The 16,506-nt window shown below is 37.3% G+C and overlaps 1 protein-coding gene across 1 annotated transcript in view; it reads right to left on the bottom strand.

The window, feature by feature from the left end:
• Positions 1 to 16,506, bottom strand: part of ALK (ALK receptor tyrosine kinase) — a 650,975-nt gene that overhangs the window by 112,105 nt on the left and 522,364 nt on the right. The window contains exons 7-8 of the mRNA XM_070957560.1: positions 14,474 to 14,608; positions 12,990 to 13,090 (exon numbers count right to left, since the gene is read on the bottom strand). Coding sequence (XP_070813661.1) covers positions 12,990 to 13,090; positions 14,474 to 14,608 — 236 coding nt within the window. The remainder of the gene's footprint in view (positions 1 to 12,989; positions 13,091 to 14,473; positions 14,609 to 16,506) is intronic.

The raw sequence follows: 16,506 nt of genomic DNA, 5'->3' as shown, positions 1-16,506 counted from the left end.
CTGGATTTAAAATAAATGCAGGGAAAACGAAGATAATAACTAAAAATATGACTATAAATCAAAAAGATGAATTAGAAAGACTAACAGGACTTGAAATTGTAAAAAAAGTTAAGTATTTAGGGGTTTATATTATGACATCAAATGCAAAATTATTTAAGTATAATTATGATCCATTGTGGCAAAAAATACAGAGAGAGATGGAAAACTGGAAAAAATTACAATTATCCTTGCTAGGAAGAATAGCAGCAGTAAAAATAAATGTTTTGCCTAAGTTTTTGTTTCTTTTTCAAATGATACCAATACTTAAAAAAGATGAGAATTTGAAGATATGGCAGAAGGGTATTAATAATTTTGTTTGGGCAGGGAAGAGACCGAGAATAAAACAAAAAATAATGCAGGATACACATGAAAGAGGAGGTCTCAAAATGCCCAATTTAAGACTATATTATGAGGCAGCTGCCCTATCAGCAATGAGTGATTGGATGAACTCAACAGAAGAAAGAATACTGAATATTGAGGGATACGATTTGGTTTAGGGGTGGCATGCTTATTTATTATATGATAAGAAAGTGGACAAGACTTTTAAAAGTCATATATTAAGGAATGCTCTATTGTGTGTCTGGAAAAAGTACAAGAGAAAAATTGTTGTAATGACTGTTAAAACTTTTTAAATAAATAAATAAAAAAACAAAACAAAACAAAAACAACAACCCTGGACAATATTAGAATACAGAGAGGTTTATTATTATTATCAGTATTGAAATTATGTTTAATAATAATAATTTATCTAATGCTCTGTGTGTGTTTTATATGTATGTATGTATGTATGTATGTATACACATACATACATACATACATAGGTATATACATACATACATACATACATACATACATACATACATACATACATTTGGAGTTGGATCTTGAAAATTATCTAATCCTTTATCTAATCCTAATAGTTACCCTAAATCCATCTATAGCTTTGCCTGGCCTGGAAGACATTTCTCCCATATAAAGTTTACTTTTAGTCCTACTTTATTTTTCATGGTTTCACAAGCAACCTATTAATTAGAACAGGGATGTGGGATATATAATTCTCCTAGTGTGGATAAATTAAAATTTGCAATCCTTGTATTGGCTGGAATTGCTAAGAGTTGTAATACAGCATTATCTAGAAGGCCACATATGTCCCACCTCTGCATTAAAAGATAAGCTGTTTTTGCCTATTTCCACAGAAGCATTCCATGACGTGCTTTTCACTTTTTCTGGCATTATAGCTGAATTACTTAGCAGAGCATAGAGTTCCACTGTAGAAATGGATTACTTCCCCAGCTAAGTATGCTCATTAAAACATTAAACTTTAGAAACGAAATATGGCAAGTCACATTAACATGCACAGCTTGAACAAGGAGCCTGCTGAGGAAATGACAAACCCACATCTCCATATATTCATTTAGCCAGTCTTAGGGCTCTTCTGGGTGACCTGCTAACTGCAGGCAAGCATCACTTCAGTGGTCATTTATGATGCCATCTTCAGCTCTCCTCTATCCCGTTGAGGAGGCAGCCTGCAATGATGCTCTTGGGCTTTGCTTTTAAAATGGTATTTTTTGACCTTGCACCAGCATGAGTCCAGGTATGTGTTTTCTCTGCTGTGCTTTAATTCAATCCAGGCAATGTCTGAACTTTTATTTGTTGATATACAGAGTTGCCAAAATATTCTCTCCCTTCTGATTGTGGGTTTCTGTACTTCACATCTATTCCCCAAATGTTTACATGTGAGAAAAGGGACATGTCCTTAAATCCACAGCTTTTGCTGTATCAGGCAAGACAGGACTGAGGCATTATGTGGGATGGTATGTGGGTCTATGTTTGACAAATTGTGCTCTGAAAAACAAGTTCACCGACTCTGTCCTATGTGTAGCCATTGTTAAGAATAGAAACTGGTCAGAGAGGAACAGTAGTGGACTTACAAAACATTATATTTTTTCTTTTAACAGATTCCCCACTAGGTCAATGAAATATGACTATTTCCTCTTTTCCAGATGAAAGGGAAAGTTTTTCTTCTGACATAAGTGACAGGAGGAACGTCAAAACTGATGCAAGTTGTGTAAAGCTGTCCAGGCATAGCCTGCTATATATAAGAATGTAGAACTGAATAAGCTGGAAGGGACCTTGGAGGTCTTCTAGTCCAGCCCCCTGCTCAAGCAGGAGACCCTATACCATTTCAGACAAGTGGCTGTCCAGCCTTTTCTTAAAAAATTCCAGTGATGAAGCACCCATGATTTCTGAAGGCAAGCTGTTGCACTGGTTAATTGTTTTCACTGTTTGGGAAGTTTCTCCTTAATTCTAGGTTGCTTCTCTCTTTGGTTAGTTTCCAACCATTGTTTCTCCTCCTGTCTGGTTTTGGAGAATAATTTGACCCCCCCTTTCTTTGTGGCAGCCCTTCAAATATTGGAATACTGCTATCATGTCACCCCAGTTCTTCTTTTCTCTAGACTAGCCAAACCAAATCCTGCAACTGTTCATCATGTTTTAGCCTCCAGGCCTTTGATCATCTTAGTTGCTCTTCTCTGAACTTTTTCCAAAGTCTGAATATTTATTTATTTATTTATTTATTTATTTATTTATTTATTTATTATTGAATTTCTATACCGCCCTTCTCCCTGAGGACTCAGGGCGGTGTACAGCCAGAATTAAAAAACATACAGGACAAATATTAAAAAACAATTAAAAGATATATAAATTTGGCCCAATTAAAACTCACTACCAATTAAAACATTTAAAACATTTAAAAACATTTAAAAATTTCTTCTTAAGCCAGCCCGGCTTGCTTGAAAAAATGGGTTTTAAGGGCACGACGGAAGGCACTGAGGTCCTGGATTCTCCTTATCTCTGGGGGCAGCTGATTACAGAGGGTAGGTGCCCCCACAGAGAAGGCCCTCCCCCTGGGGGTCACCAGCCTACACTGTTTGGCTGATGGCACCCAGAGGAGGCCCTCTCTGTGGGAGCGCACGGGTCGATGGGAGGTCGTCGGTAGCAGCAGGCGGTCTTGAAGATAGCTAGGCCCTATGCCATGGAGCGCTTTGAAGGTGATAACCAGCACCTTGAAGCACACCCGGAAGACCACCGGGAACCAGTGCAGCTCGCGCAGGAGCAGTGTTACATGGGAGCGCCATGCTGCTCCCGTCACTACCCACGCTGCTGCGTTCTGGACCAGCTGGAGCCTCCGGGTGCTCCTCAAGGGGAGCCCCATGTAGAGAGCGTTGCAGTAGTCAAGGCAAGAGGTGACGAGGGCGTGAGTGACTGTGCACAGGGAATCCCGATCAAGAAAGGGCCGCAACTGGCGAATCAGGCGAACCTGATAAAAGGTCCCCCTGGTTACAGCCATCAGATGTTCCTCCAAAGACAGCTGCATATCCAGGAGGACTCCCAGATTGCGAGCCCTCTCTGTGGGGGCCAACGACTCGCCCCCAATAGTCAGTGATGGAGTCAACTGACTATATCGGGATGCCGGGAGTCACAGCCACTCAGTCTTGGAAGGGTTGAGCTTGAGCCTGTTCCTCCCCATCCAGACCTGCACAGCCTCCAGGTACTGGGACATCACTTCAAGGGCATCGTTGGGGTGGCCTGGGGTGGAGATGTACAGCTGGGTGTCATCAGCGTACTGGTGGTATCTCACCCCAAAGCCACGGATGATCTCGCCCAGCGGCTTCACATAAATGTTGAACAGAAGGGGTGAGAGGACCGATCCCTGCTGCACTCCACAAATGAGAGGCCTCGAGGTCGACCTCTGCCCCCCTGCCAACACAAACTGCGACCGGTCGGAGAGAAAGGAGGAGAACCACCATAACACGGTGCCTCCCACCCCCAACTCTTCCAGCCGGTGCAGCATGATACCAAGGTCGATGGTATCAAAAGCCGCTGAGAGGTCTAACAGGACCAGAACAGAGAAGCAATATCTTTTTTGTTGTGTAGTGACTGAAATTGGTTGCAGTATTCCAGGTGTGGTCTTACTAGGATTTTATAAAGAGTGGGACAAGAGTAAAAATATTACTACCTCATGACCCTCATCCAGTAACTTCATCTGTGTTGGGAATCTTAGATATCTCCATCTAGATCAGTACTGTTGGTTCTACTAGACGGAAATAGTTCAGAAGATATCTGTGAATCAAACCTTTCTAAGCTAGAGCCCTGACCCTTTTTGCCTTCTGGAAGGTTGTTAAGACTTTTTGATTTCCCAAGTGTTAGGACCAGGATGTCAAGGGAGACCAATGAATGCATGTTTGTTTTGTAAAATAATGACATAGTGACTTTTTTTTGGTAATAAATCATTTTTAATTTTGGTCTGGGAAATCTCTCTCTCTCTCTCTCTCTCTCTCTCTCTCTCTCTCTCTCTCTCTCTCTCTCTCTCTCCCTCCCTCCCTCCCTCCCTCTCTCTCTCTCTCTCTCCCACCCCCTCTCTCTATATATAAAATTGATCATTTTCTATGAATTGTTATATATTTAAGATGAGCGGCCCATGGATTTAATAAATAAATAAATATAGTGGAGGTCCCCTGTGGCAACAAACTTTATTCAGTTTAGGAAGCCATTATGGTAAAGAAGTAATTACATCTTCCATTTCTAATCACAGAAGCTGGATCCCTCTACAGATCAACCTGAAGCATAGGCATTCACAACTCACCTGATATACAAAATATATAATGTGGATTTCTCCTTCAAGTTGAGCTCAGTTCAGTAGACCATCTAGTTTATTCAGCAATGGTTTGTCATTACCTTTTTAAAGAATAATTTTCTGGAAAAAAACCTAGTTTTCTCACTGCCTAGTCTATATTTCTAATATTTCCTGGTGGCAATACACCCCAATATTAACCAAGTCCAACCCTATTTAACATTCAAGATCAGCTAGTTTGATGTGAATGAAACTTACATTTCAATATTATTTAAATTAATCATGAAATACAGGCATTTATGAAGGGAGACTAAACTGTGTATTTTTTTTCTTTTCAGTGTGCCAGAAAGCAGAGAGTGATATTCTCCTGCCAATTCAGAGCAATGTTGGTGCTGTATGTCTCTCAAATTATGTTGGCTGACAATACTAAAAGCAAATCATGCCAACTTCCTATTGTTCGTTGCCTTTTTGCTTCTCTGGATTATCATTACCCACTGAATACCAAATGAGCATTTTGTGGGCTTTTTCCTCCCTACCCTTTTTGTGGCAATTCAAAGAAGGAAGGACTGCTAGGTTAAATCCACAGAGCCAATTGGGGTGGATTTTTCTGTTGTTGCAAGATTTCCAGTGTTGAACAGACAACTTGAGAGAATTTTGGCAAGGATTCAGGGCAGCTTCTGGCTAGCACCCAACTCTGCCAACAGGAAGAACTGTAAGCTAGTATAGCATAGTGATATCCCTTCTCAGACTTTTTCAGAGACTGACAAATTTGCTACTCTATATTACAGGCCTCCGTTCCCCATGGTATGTCCTGCTCTGACCTTGACAAGAAGTACATATGGCATGTTTGAGTAAGAAAGGACCATAAACTTCTTGAGTCAACAAATGTGTTAATGTCTTAACGTGCTTTCTTTCCTTAAGCTATGCAAAATCTCTGGTTGATGATCAATCCTTTTTTTCCCTCTTGGCCAGTTCTTTCCTTATGGTTTGCAACAATGGCCTGAGACAAAAATGTGGATCCTTGAGTTCCAGCATGGAACAGGTGAGTTCCTCAGAAGAGAAACAGTTGAAAGCTCAAAGAATATTAATTTTTTGATTTCACTTTTTAGGCTTCTTATTCAGAAGCCTCTGACCCAGTATGTTCTAGTTGTAACCCAAACACAATATTGAAGAATGCAAGTTTCCAGCACCACTGTCTTTATGGTTGCTGGGCAGCCAAGTCTTCCAGGCAATCCTTAATCTGAGTTGGAGACAGGTCTGAGGGTGCCGCTCAGAGTGACAATCCAGACAACTATGCCCTCAGGTATATTGGAGTCACAACTGAAACAAAAAGTGGCAGAGAGTTCTGTCGTATCTGAAAATCCTGAGGCAGCATTCTTTCCTCACCTTATTATCCAAAAGACTAGATAGAGACCTAAAGCCTTTGGTAAATTGGAAAGGATGTTTTAGTTTGCTCATGTCAGCTGCTTGGATGAAAGAAACTATTGGCATCCTATATGGGAGTTCAACATATTTGCAAAAAGCAATATATGAGACTATAATGAACTGGCTCAGATTGAATTAGCTGGCATGCTTCCTGAATGAATGCCTTTCACTTTTATTTCTCAGCTCCTGAGCTCTGCAGTAGGACATTCTGAGGCAGTAGGACATGCTGAGTCCAGCTGAACCAAACAAGAGCAGGCAGTCATCTGCCTGCCTTGAATCCTGATGTCCAATAGGACTGGCATTCCTTTTATGTATGAAATCTTCAGCGATGGTAGATGGCACTCTCTGTGTGATAGACCTGAAAGCAACTTGTACTATGTTTTAAAATAACTGATAAAATAACGCCACTATTTCTAGCTTTTCCCTTTACTACAATACAGCTCCCTTGCCAGGAATTTTCATAAAATGAAAGCCAGAAATTCTATTAGGAATGTAATTACCCATCCTGAATGGACATTGACTCATCAATGCTTTGACAGCTTAACTGATTCACTAAATAGGAAGCTGCATAATGAATTAGGAATTGAATTCATTGTTTGAGTCCAGAGTTAAAATAAATCACACTGAAGCATAATTTCAATAGCACCAATATTTACACTGAAGCCCTTGGAATAAACCAGACACAAGATGTTCCTTAACATCTATAGCAGTTATAAGCTATGAAATCAGATAGATTCTTGATTGTATAACATCCTTAGAAAATGTATAGTATAGCCAGAAAGTTAATTTCTACATAATATAGAAATTATTATATAGTAAATGGATACAAGTTTTTGGCTTCTTAAAAAAAATCCAAATTAGGACATTTTATACCTTTGGAATATCTTCTATTGCAGATGGTTACGATCTATACCAGTGGTGAAATCCAATTTTTTTTACTACCGATTCTGTGGGCGTGGCTTGGTGGGCATGGTGTGGCTTGGTGGGTGTGGCTTGGTGGGCATGGCAGGGGAAGGATACTGCAAAATCCCCATTTCCTCCCCACTCCTGGGGGAAGGATATTGCAAAATCTCCATTCCCACCCCACTCCAGGGGAAGGATACTGAAAATCTCCATTCCCAATCCACTCTGGGTCCAGCCAGACGTGATATTTGCTGGTTCTCCGAACTACTCAAAATTTCCACTACCAATTCTCCAGAACCTGTCAGAACCTGCTGGATTTCACCCCTGATCTATACTATATATGATAGTAGATATAATCTACTGATAGTAGATATAATCTACTATATTTTTGAACCTACTTACCTTGCCCCTAAGAAGACTGCTTTCAGGAACAATGTTTCTGAAAGAGCCCTGTACTTTACTAAGCGGGAAAAAATAAACAAACAAATTTTCCTGTCTTCTTTCCTTAGAAGATAGGAAATTAAGAATTATCTTGGATGGATGCATTATAATTCTGTCTATTAGTACTATTGGTAGAAGTAATACCAGAGGAAGAAAATATGCAGCATCAACAATACTTCATACAGTTGATAAGATTAGAGTTTCCACCTGAACGGAATTCAGATTCTCTGAAGAGTTCATTTTTATCTCTGCACTAAAGCCATGCTTGATTTAAAAACAGCACCCCATGTGCTTCATATATGCAAAAGAGCAATGGTTTTTCCCTCTCTCCTCTAGCAGAGGTAGAACCATACATAGAAAGGAAGACTATATTTGTTGATTCATAATTCTACTTATAATTCTACTCTATCCTGCTAGAGGCTGAAGCCACCTCCATTATCTGTTGGCAAAGAGATTAGTGACCAAAGAACTCTGAAGTCTGCCTTCTAACAATAATATCCTGATTCAGTGATGACAGTTCCTTGTTCATAAAACTTTTGGGGAACTTTAATCATTTGATAGATATATGGAAGGTGAAATAGCACCTGCAACAGAATATATTTGACACTGACCTAACATAAATTTAGATCATTCAATTTCCCATGGGACAGCAAGGTCAGAACATGTTTTATGGTAAGAAGGATGAACACATCATAAGGAGCACATATTTTACTGTCACTTTCCAATGGAAACCATTTTTGCCTGATGGAGTCTCTCAAAATGAGATATATGATGATTTGACATGCAGGAAACTCTTTCTCTGATCTATTCACACCTTTGTTCATATTGAAATGAAATTCCTTTCAGCATTTTATTTCTGGAAAGGCATGACAATATCATAAGAGCAGCATTTTAAGGTTTTGGTTTTGGTCAAGCCTTGTATATGCAGAAAAAACAATTACTACCAACCTGCCTTCCATTGAGGACCTGAATATTGCATGAGTCAAAAAGAGGGTTGTGAAAATATTTACAGACCCCTCACATCCTGGACATAAACTGTTTCAACACCTACCCTCAAAGCAACACTATAGAGCACTGCACACCAGAACAACTAGACACAAAAACAGTTTTTTCCCGAACGCCATCAGTCTGCTAAACAAATAGTTCCCTCAACACTGTCAAACTATTTACTAAGTCTGCACTACTATTAATCTTCTCATCGTTCCTATCACCCATCTCCTCCCACTTATGACTGTATGACTGTAACCTTGTTGCTTGTATCCTTACGATTTATATTGACTGTTTTCTAATATGATTTGATTGCTTATTTGTACCTTATAACTATCATTAAGTATTGTACCTTATGATTCTTGACAAATATATCTTTTCTTTTATGTACACTGAGAGCATATGCACCAAAGACAAATTCCTTGTGTGTCCAATCACACTTGGCCAATAAAGAATTCTATTCTATTCTATTCTATTCTATTCTATTCTATTCTATTCTATTCTATTCTATTCTATTCTATTCTATTCTATTCTATTCTATTCTATCCTATTCTATTCTATTCTATTCTATATTGAGGCAAAATGAATCACAAAAGCAGATCTAGTCTTTCAGTGAAATATGAATCTGTCTAAGATGGAACATAAATACTGTATATGTTCAGAGTAAAAAGACTGTGTTTCTAATGCCTGCCAACAAATACATCGTTTCTGTCACTTATTGTAGCTTCACCAATAGAAGAGGAAAAAAGGGGCTTGAAGAAACCTAGTCCAATCTTCTAACGCAGGAGACTGTACCATTCTGGATAAATGTCTATCCATTGTGGACAAAGTTAGAAGAGATCTTAAGCCATTTTGGGATTATAATCCTTTCTTGGAATTGCCTGTTAAAAATCTCTTGGAAGCTTTAACTGTTTAGGTTCAGTTCCTAAACATTTTTGCCTAGAACTGCAAGGATCTATTATATCCTGTGACATTTGTGCTACAGGGTAGCAACTTGCTGATACCAAGAACTGCTGATTTATTCTATGCTTGCTGACTTTTTCATTACCACATCACATTTTCTCCATCTTTAACAAACTTCTCAAGGTACTGTTCAGATGGATGAAAGGAAACAAGTTGTAGTTTAATTCAGATTAAGAGGAGTAGTTAGGATGTTTACTGACATGGATGAAAAAGTGAAATTGTTGTTGAACGTGATTGCATCCAGGAAGACAAAATGTGCTGCTTGATGCTACAATGTATCAAGTGATCATGGATAGCACATAGTGCCACCTATGAATGCTTCACAAATAACAGTTGTCAAAGGTGCTTTTATTAGCAATGCTCATATCCAGAGAGGGGAGATCTTAGACCATTTTGGTTCTAAGTGATAAGTGATTCTAATCCTTTCACAGAATTGCCTATTAAAAATGTCTTGGAAACTTTAACTCATTCAGGATTCAGTTCCTAGATGTTTGCAAGAACTAGATAAACCGAGCATGAAACTGAGTGTAGGCATTCATCTCTAATGTCCAAAATGGCTTAGAATAAACTAATCCAGCTAGGTATGAATCTTTTATGCATTAGAACAGTTGTCAGCTTCAGAGTAAGATTTGTTAGTAATGGACAAAAAGAAAGTTTATTTTCAAATGGTTGCTCCATATTTGCAGGTCCTACCATAGGTTTTATATCTATCTATATTTCTATTTCTATATCTCTATATCTCTATAACTCTATATCTCTATATCTCTATATCTCTATATCTCTATATCTCTATATCTCTATATCTCTATATCTATCTATCTATCTATCTATCTATCTATCTATCTATCTATCTGACTGACTGACTCTTTTTAAGTTGGTTTTAGGAGTATGCTAAATATTTCAAGCTTAAAAAAGAATCTAGTTTAAAATAGGTTGTTCCAATTTTACAAGATTGTTCTGACCATCTCTTAAGTGTTTTGAACTCAAAATGAAGTCATTTGAAACTCAGAACACTTCTATAATGAGAGTAGTATTGGGACTCTCCTGGCAAGATTGGGGCAGCTGTTTAGAATTCAAAACAAGCCCCCACCTGAGTTTCTAGAAAGATGTTGACAATTAGTGTAGACCATCATGAGCTACTCTATATAAACAATTTTTCCTAGCAAAAGGTGACCTCCTTTGTGTCCTATTCTAGATCTGATAGAAGTATCAGATGTCATTTTACACTTATCATCCAATATTAGGATTTAGGACAATGTTCCTTTTCCCATCTCAAATGTATTGTTTTGATAGGAGCCAAATAAGAAGCAAATGCTATCTGCAGAGACTTCTGATTAGCATGTCAACATATCTTATCTTATGGTGCTATCCAGTTTGGAACAAATACTTTAATATGGTCCCACCATATATTCCTGGAAATTTACAGAAACAGATTTTCTGAGAGCTTTACTGAGAGTAAAGACCTAAGTTTTTCCTTTTGATTTTTTTTCATGAGAAAGGTAAATAGATTTAACAGTAAGATGTATTTTTCTTAATGAAATACCAGGTTCAGGAAAATTCCATTTGCTCAAAAATATGCCCTGATTTTAAAAAACTCATTTAAACAGTCAATGATAAAACAAACAAACAAATAAACTTGTATGCAGACAAATAGAAATTTGAGCCTGAATTTAAGGCAGACTGACTGCGAAAAGGAAATGATAGCAAAAAAAGATATCTGGAGAAGCAAAATTATAATTTCACAGTCACAACTATTATTCTGTAAAAAACTTGATCACTTGTATCCCTCCTCAGGAATGATGAAGGGTCAAAGACTTGATCTCTCCTTGCAATTGGCTCAATAATGCTACTGAATTATTCCAGTCACATTGGCTGCTCAAATAAAAAGGTATATGAAGCTGCAAGCAAGAACCTGTTCGGAATGAAGAATTTTGCACAATATATATCTCTCTCTCTCTGCCCCATTTCCCTCCCTCCCTCTTTCCTTCCCCCTCTTTCTCTCCCTCCCTCTCTCCCTCCCCCCTTTCTCTCTCCTTCCCTCTCTCCCTCCCTCTTTCCCTCCCCCTCTTTCTCTCTCTCTCCCTCCCTCTTTTTCTCTCTCCCTCCCTCTCTTTCCCTCCCTCCCTCTTTCCCTCCCTCCCTCTCTCTCTCTCTTGTCTGTTGACTCTTTAGTACAGCTGCAGTGCTGGCTCTGTATGAGCACATTTTCAATAGCATCATGGAAAAATTAAAGAGGTAAAACAGTAGTAGATCTCCTTTTTTTCTTCATCTCCTTTTAAATGAAAATTTAATTATTCACCTTGTTTATGGATATATTAAAACACATCTTGGGAAATGATTCATCCATCTATTGACAGCAGGCAAATTATGAGAAACAGTCACACTTGCTGGGGTGTGACAAAATGAAGTTTTTAAATATTTAGAACCTCAGCTGGGGGAAAGAAAAAGAGAGGCTCTTAAAAAGAAAAAGGATAAAGGCAAGACACAACAGGGGAACAAGCGAGAGTATCTGTGTCAACATGTCAATTGGATGGAGGTAGTAAGTATCTCATTATCTGAAAGAAGCTGGACACAAATACAATCAGACAATAAAGCAATAATCTGAGAAAATCACCACAGCTGGGGATCAAAGGGGAAACTAAAGATTTAACTCAATATTGCTGGTTTGGCCATAAAACCATGTTAGTTTACTAATCTCTCTCGTTTAAACTTAGTTTCACATAGTTATACAAATATGACAGACAGACAGACAGACTGACTGACAATTTCCCATTTCAAAACAAGTTTTTTATGACCAGCAACATTCCTACCACTATGACGGGTACCTTCTTCAATTAATGATTGATTTCTGATACTAAGATGATAGTGAAAATGGTGGGATTTATCAGGGATTTATCAGTGTTCACCCTCTAGTTCAGTATTTCTCAACATTGCTCACCAGCTGGCTGGCTGGGAAACTGACATCTACACAACTTAAAGTTGCTTTGCTTGATATACACTGCTCCAGTCTAGAATTATGTACCATACCATAGTCAACAGAGGCATTGAGGAAACTCAAACCATGGATTGGAGGACAGTTTTTTGCAGTTGATCCCTAGCACCTCATACCTAAGAAATGGATGTTGTTATTAGGAACCACTTCAATTGCTGCAATCAAGTTCAGCTATTAGTGATAGACCTATGCTCTATCAATTTATCTAGTCCACATTTAAAGTGATCATCTAAGCTGGCAGCTATCATTAAACTGAATGAGAGCAATAAATGCTAAATGTTATACTCTTTTTTTAAAAAAATACTAACTCATACAGCAACGACATATATCCATGCACATATATTAATAACTTTTTGAGTATATATCTGAGAACCATGATCGATCCAAGATTCCATTATGTATGTTTACAAACATTTGTAAATCACAGCATGGGCAAAAGCTGGAATGCAGATAGACAAAGGTCTTGGCTATCTTGTGATTCTGAAGAATGAGTTTTTTCCATTATATTCAAGTTTTTTCAAAATAAAGAATGACATAGATATTCATAAAATTGCAAGGGACACTTTTTGCATCTTTTTTTTTTTAAACTTATCTAAACATACTTGCCTCACAGGGAGAATTCTTCATTGGAGCTGGAAATACAGCACTAGTCACCATAACTGTCTCTGCATTGGGACTCTCACTGGTGTTAAGCAAAAGGGCACATTCTGCAGAGAAAAAGGGACGAAAGATACATACATTATTAGAGGGAAATTAGTTAATGTTTTCATGGAACATTTGTATAGCAATGCAATCTGCTAGGATCTCTGTGTTGCAAGAGCTGTGGAATCACCCTTCATGCACATGTAAATCACGGGTGGTCTTATATCATGCTAGACATTTTCAACATTCTTAAGATGTAATAATGCAATTTCATTTATTTTCCAAGATCTCTCTTTCAATCACATGCAATGTATAGCCTTGTGATTTGTATCAAAAGACATCTATTTTTTATGATTCTGAATGAATCATAAAGTGAACTATTTCTACTATAAATGAGGAAGAAATGCTTATCTCACCAAAGCTAGAAGCCGAGGGTCATTTCTATGTTTATAAAGCATTCATTTTCAACAGGGCAGACTCAAGATCTGTTAAACTACAGTTAATTGGTGGGGTGGATTATGATAAGAATAGTAGTCTAGCATATCTGGAGGGTACCTGGTTGGGAGAAAGCACTAAAAGAATGGTAATTCAATGCTCTCAGTTACTGAATGTTGAAAATTAACAACCTTTTTTCCTCCAGTTATTTAATATCATTGACTAGTTTAAAAAAGTACAGGTAGACCTTGAGTTAAAATTGTAATGGAGTTGGTTTGAGAGTCCCTTGGGTACCTGAGTGACTGGGTTGGGTGGGAGAACTAGATCATAAGGGTAAATGACTACGGGGTGCTGCAGCAGCCATAACGTTGAAACTGGGTTGTAAGTAACTTTTGGGGATGTCTGTTGTAACTTTGAACAGTTGCTATATGATCAGTCATAAGTTGAGGACTACCTGCAGTGACACTTTTGATCTCAATTTTTGAAGACCTCATCTACTGTATTCAGTTTTCCTTGCAGGTTACAGAAATGGTTCACTTTTATTTTAGTTCTTTGTTTATTTAGAGTTCCCAATCTGGAATAGTCCTGGAATTCCCAGCTAATGCCTTCTCCAAGTACTAACTAGGGAAAAGCCTGCTTAGGTTTAGCAATCAAGTTGATAAGGCATTGCTTCTGCTGGTGTACGTCATTAATAACCAAATTAAGAGTTGCCAATCTACCAAAGCTACTAATCTCAAACAAGAGGATTTTCTATGAGTCCTATTTAGTTCTTTTTTTAAAAAATATATCATACATTTCTGTTGTATATGGACTCTACTTACTAATGCTTTATCAGAAAAGTATTTTCTGGTTTCTCACAAAATATTCTTCTTGTTATAAAAACAACAACAAAACACCCCAACTATCAAAGTAAATGATAATGGTTGAAAAAAAAATGAAGAATTCCCATCGCATCATAATTCCTTTGACATACTGCTTCATTTACCCAGCTGTATAACATTACTGTAATCTACCTTTCAGTGAACAAAAGTGTTGATATTCTGGATTCCCAATATGCCACAGTTGGGCCTTTGATGACGTTGATGAGCTCTGAGTCCAGCCACACTCTCCATCCTCAAAGGAGCAATAGAAACCGGTAGGGAGGTTTTCTGCATGGGGAAGAATGGCAAGAGATAGAGAACCGATCAATAATTCCTAAGAACAAAGTAGAAAGTACATTCAGTATTTGTTTTTCAAAACATGGACTTTTCTCTTTGGTTCTTGCAAAGAGAATAAAGAGGATAGAGGAAGGAAGAGGAAGGAAAAAAGGAAGGAAAGAAGAGGGAGGGAGGGTTTCTGATCCTCACTGACAGCTTCCCACCATGAAACTCAATGAAAGTTAGAAAGTTAGAAGTCACATCTGCTACCACTGATCTTTTGGCCACCCATGGTCAGTCTGAATGTTTCTGAAACATATGAGTGGTTTAGTATACAATAATTTCCCTAAAGATGGAAAGCATATTTCAGATTTTGGCAACACAAAAATAGATAAATAAATAATAAACCTACACAAACATTTTCACCCACTCCCTCCATGGTTGAGATTAAGCATCAAACATTATCAAAGCAATTGATACAGGTAGTGCTGGTTTACAATTCCTATCATTCTTGAATATTGGCATTTTGGCCATGCTGGCTGAGGAAGATGAAAGTTGCAGTTCCACAATTACTGGAGATCAAAGGAAACAAATCATGACCTTATGGGAACTGTGTAAAATAGGATCAGGATTATTTTCATATTTCAACATGTATATATGGGTGCAGCCTAAAAATAGTTCTTTTTCTAAGACTACTACATGAACTGATGAAGAAGTTTGGATTGGCAATACATAGTTTATATATTTTATGGTCTTAATTATAATATATCATCAGTCATTAACTATATCTTCAGGTTCAACTTTCAAATAATTCCTTAACTTCAGTTGTTATATTAATTAAACAATCAGTAGCAATAAGCTGCATTAGTAAAAATAGGAAAATTAGAATTTTCCTATTTTCTAGTTTTTTCTTTTTACTGAAGAGGTACCTTTAATGTAGATTGCATTTGATAACTGAGATGAGTCTGTGAATTTTAAGTGAATCATTTGCCAGAGGGATCAAAGAAGGACCAGATCTACAAGGATTGCTTTTTTAGTTATAATGTAGACACCTCCCCTCCAATTACTGCTAAATTTAACTTGTGCAATCATTTCTTACACACTGCATCTTAATTTGACTTGAACATTTTGGAAATTTTCCAGTTAAAATTCATATTTATTCAGTAACAATTTTCCGTTTTAAGAAAGTTTTTGTGCCTAAAAGATGAATTTATAACCTACTGCATTCCAAACAATAACTGAATCAACATTAACGTTAATGTGCATATAGGGGACAGTAGTTCTGCAGAACTCTTTTTGTTCATTCTTATTTTATTTTGTTCTTTTTATTCCTAGTAAGGTGTTGCTAAAATAAAAACAACATTCCAGCTTGCCCTTTTCTTAAACTTCATAGTGGACAACCAGATTTCAAAAACTCATTCACCTGCAAAAACATGATACATTGTTTATATACTTAAAACATTTATTTTTTGATTTAATACCAAGATGCCCAAGGTCAATTCTATAGAGGAAGAAAATGTACCAACTAAAATGCTAGTGTGAGGCTGTTGTTATTTCATTTTTTCCACTTTGAAGACACTGATAGAAATAAAGCATATGTCAAAATTCTATAATGCTACAATAGCCATGTATTAAATGGTACATACAGACATAAAAATAAAGGAGTTTTACCTTACTGTTCTTCCATTTATCTACAGGTATGGATGGGTTTGGCTATTTCTAGTTTGTACCTATTAATTTATTATATATTGTTTTTAAATTTTAAATGAACATTTTAAATTTATGTACGTATTTCAGAAATGTATCTTTCTGCTTTGAGAGTTTAAGGGAACATGGATTATATATACCATTCTGATATGAACTCTGAAGGATGACTGTTATAGTCCATACATCATCTGGGAGATTCGGTT

The sequence above is a fragment of the Pituophis catenifer genome, unplaced genomic scaffold (assembly GCF_029215685.1).
Source record: "Pituophis catenifer annectens isolate HBS135680 unplaced genomic scaffold, rPitCat1.0.hap2 SCAF_1, whole genome shotgun sequence".
Taxonomy (NCBI): Eukaryota; Metazoa; Chordata; class Lepidosauria; order Squamata; family Colubridae; genus Pituophis; species Pituophis catenifer.
This window is presented reverse-complemented; position numbering and strand designations above follow the sequence as displayed.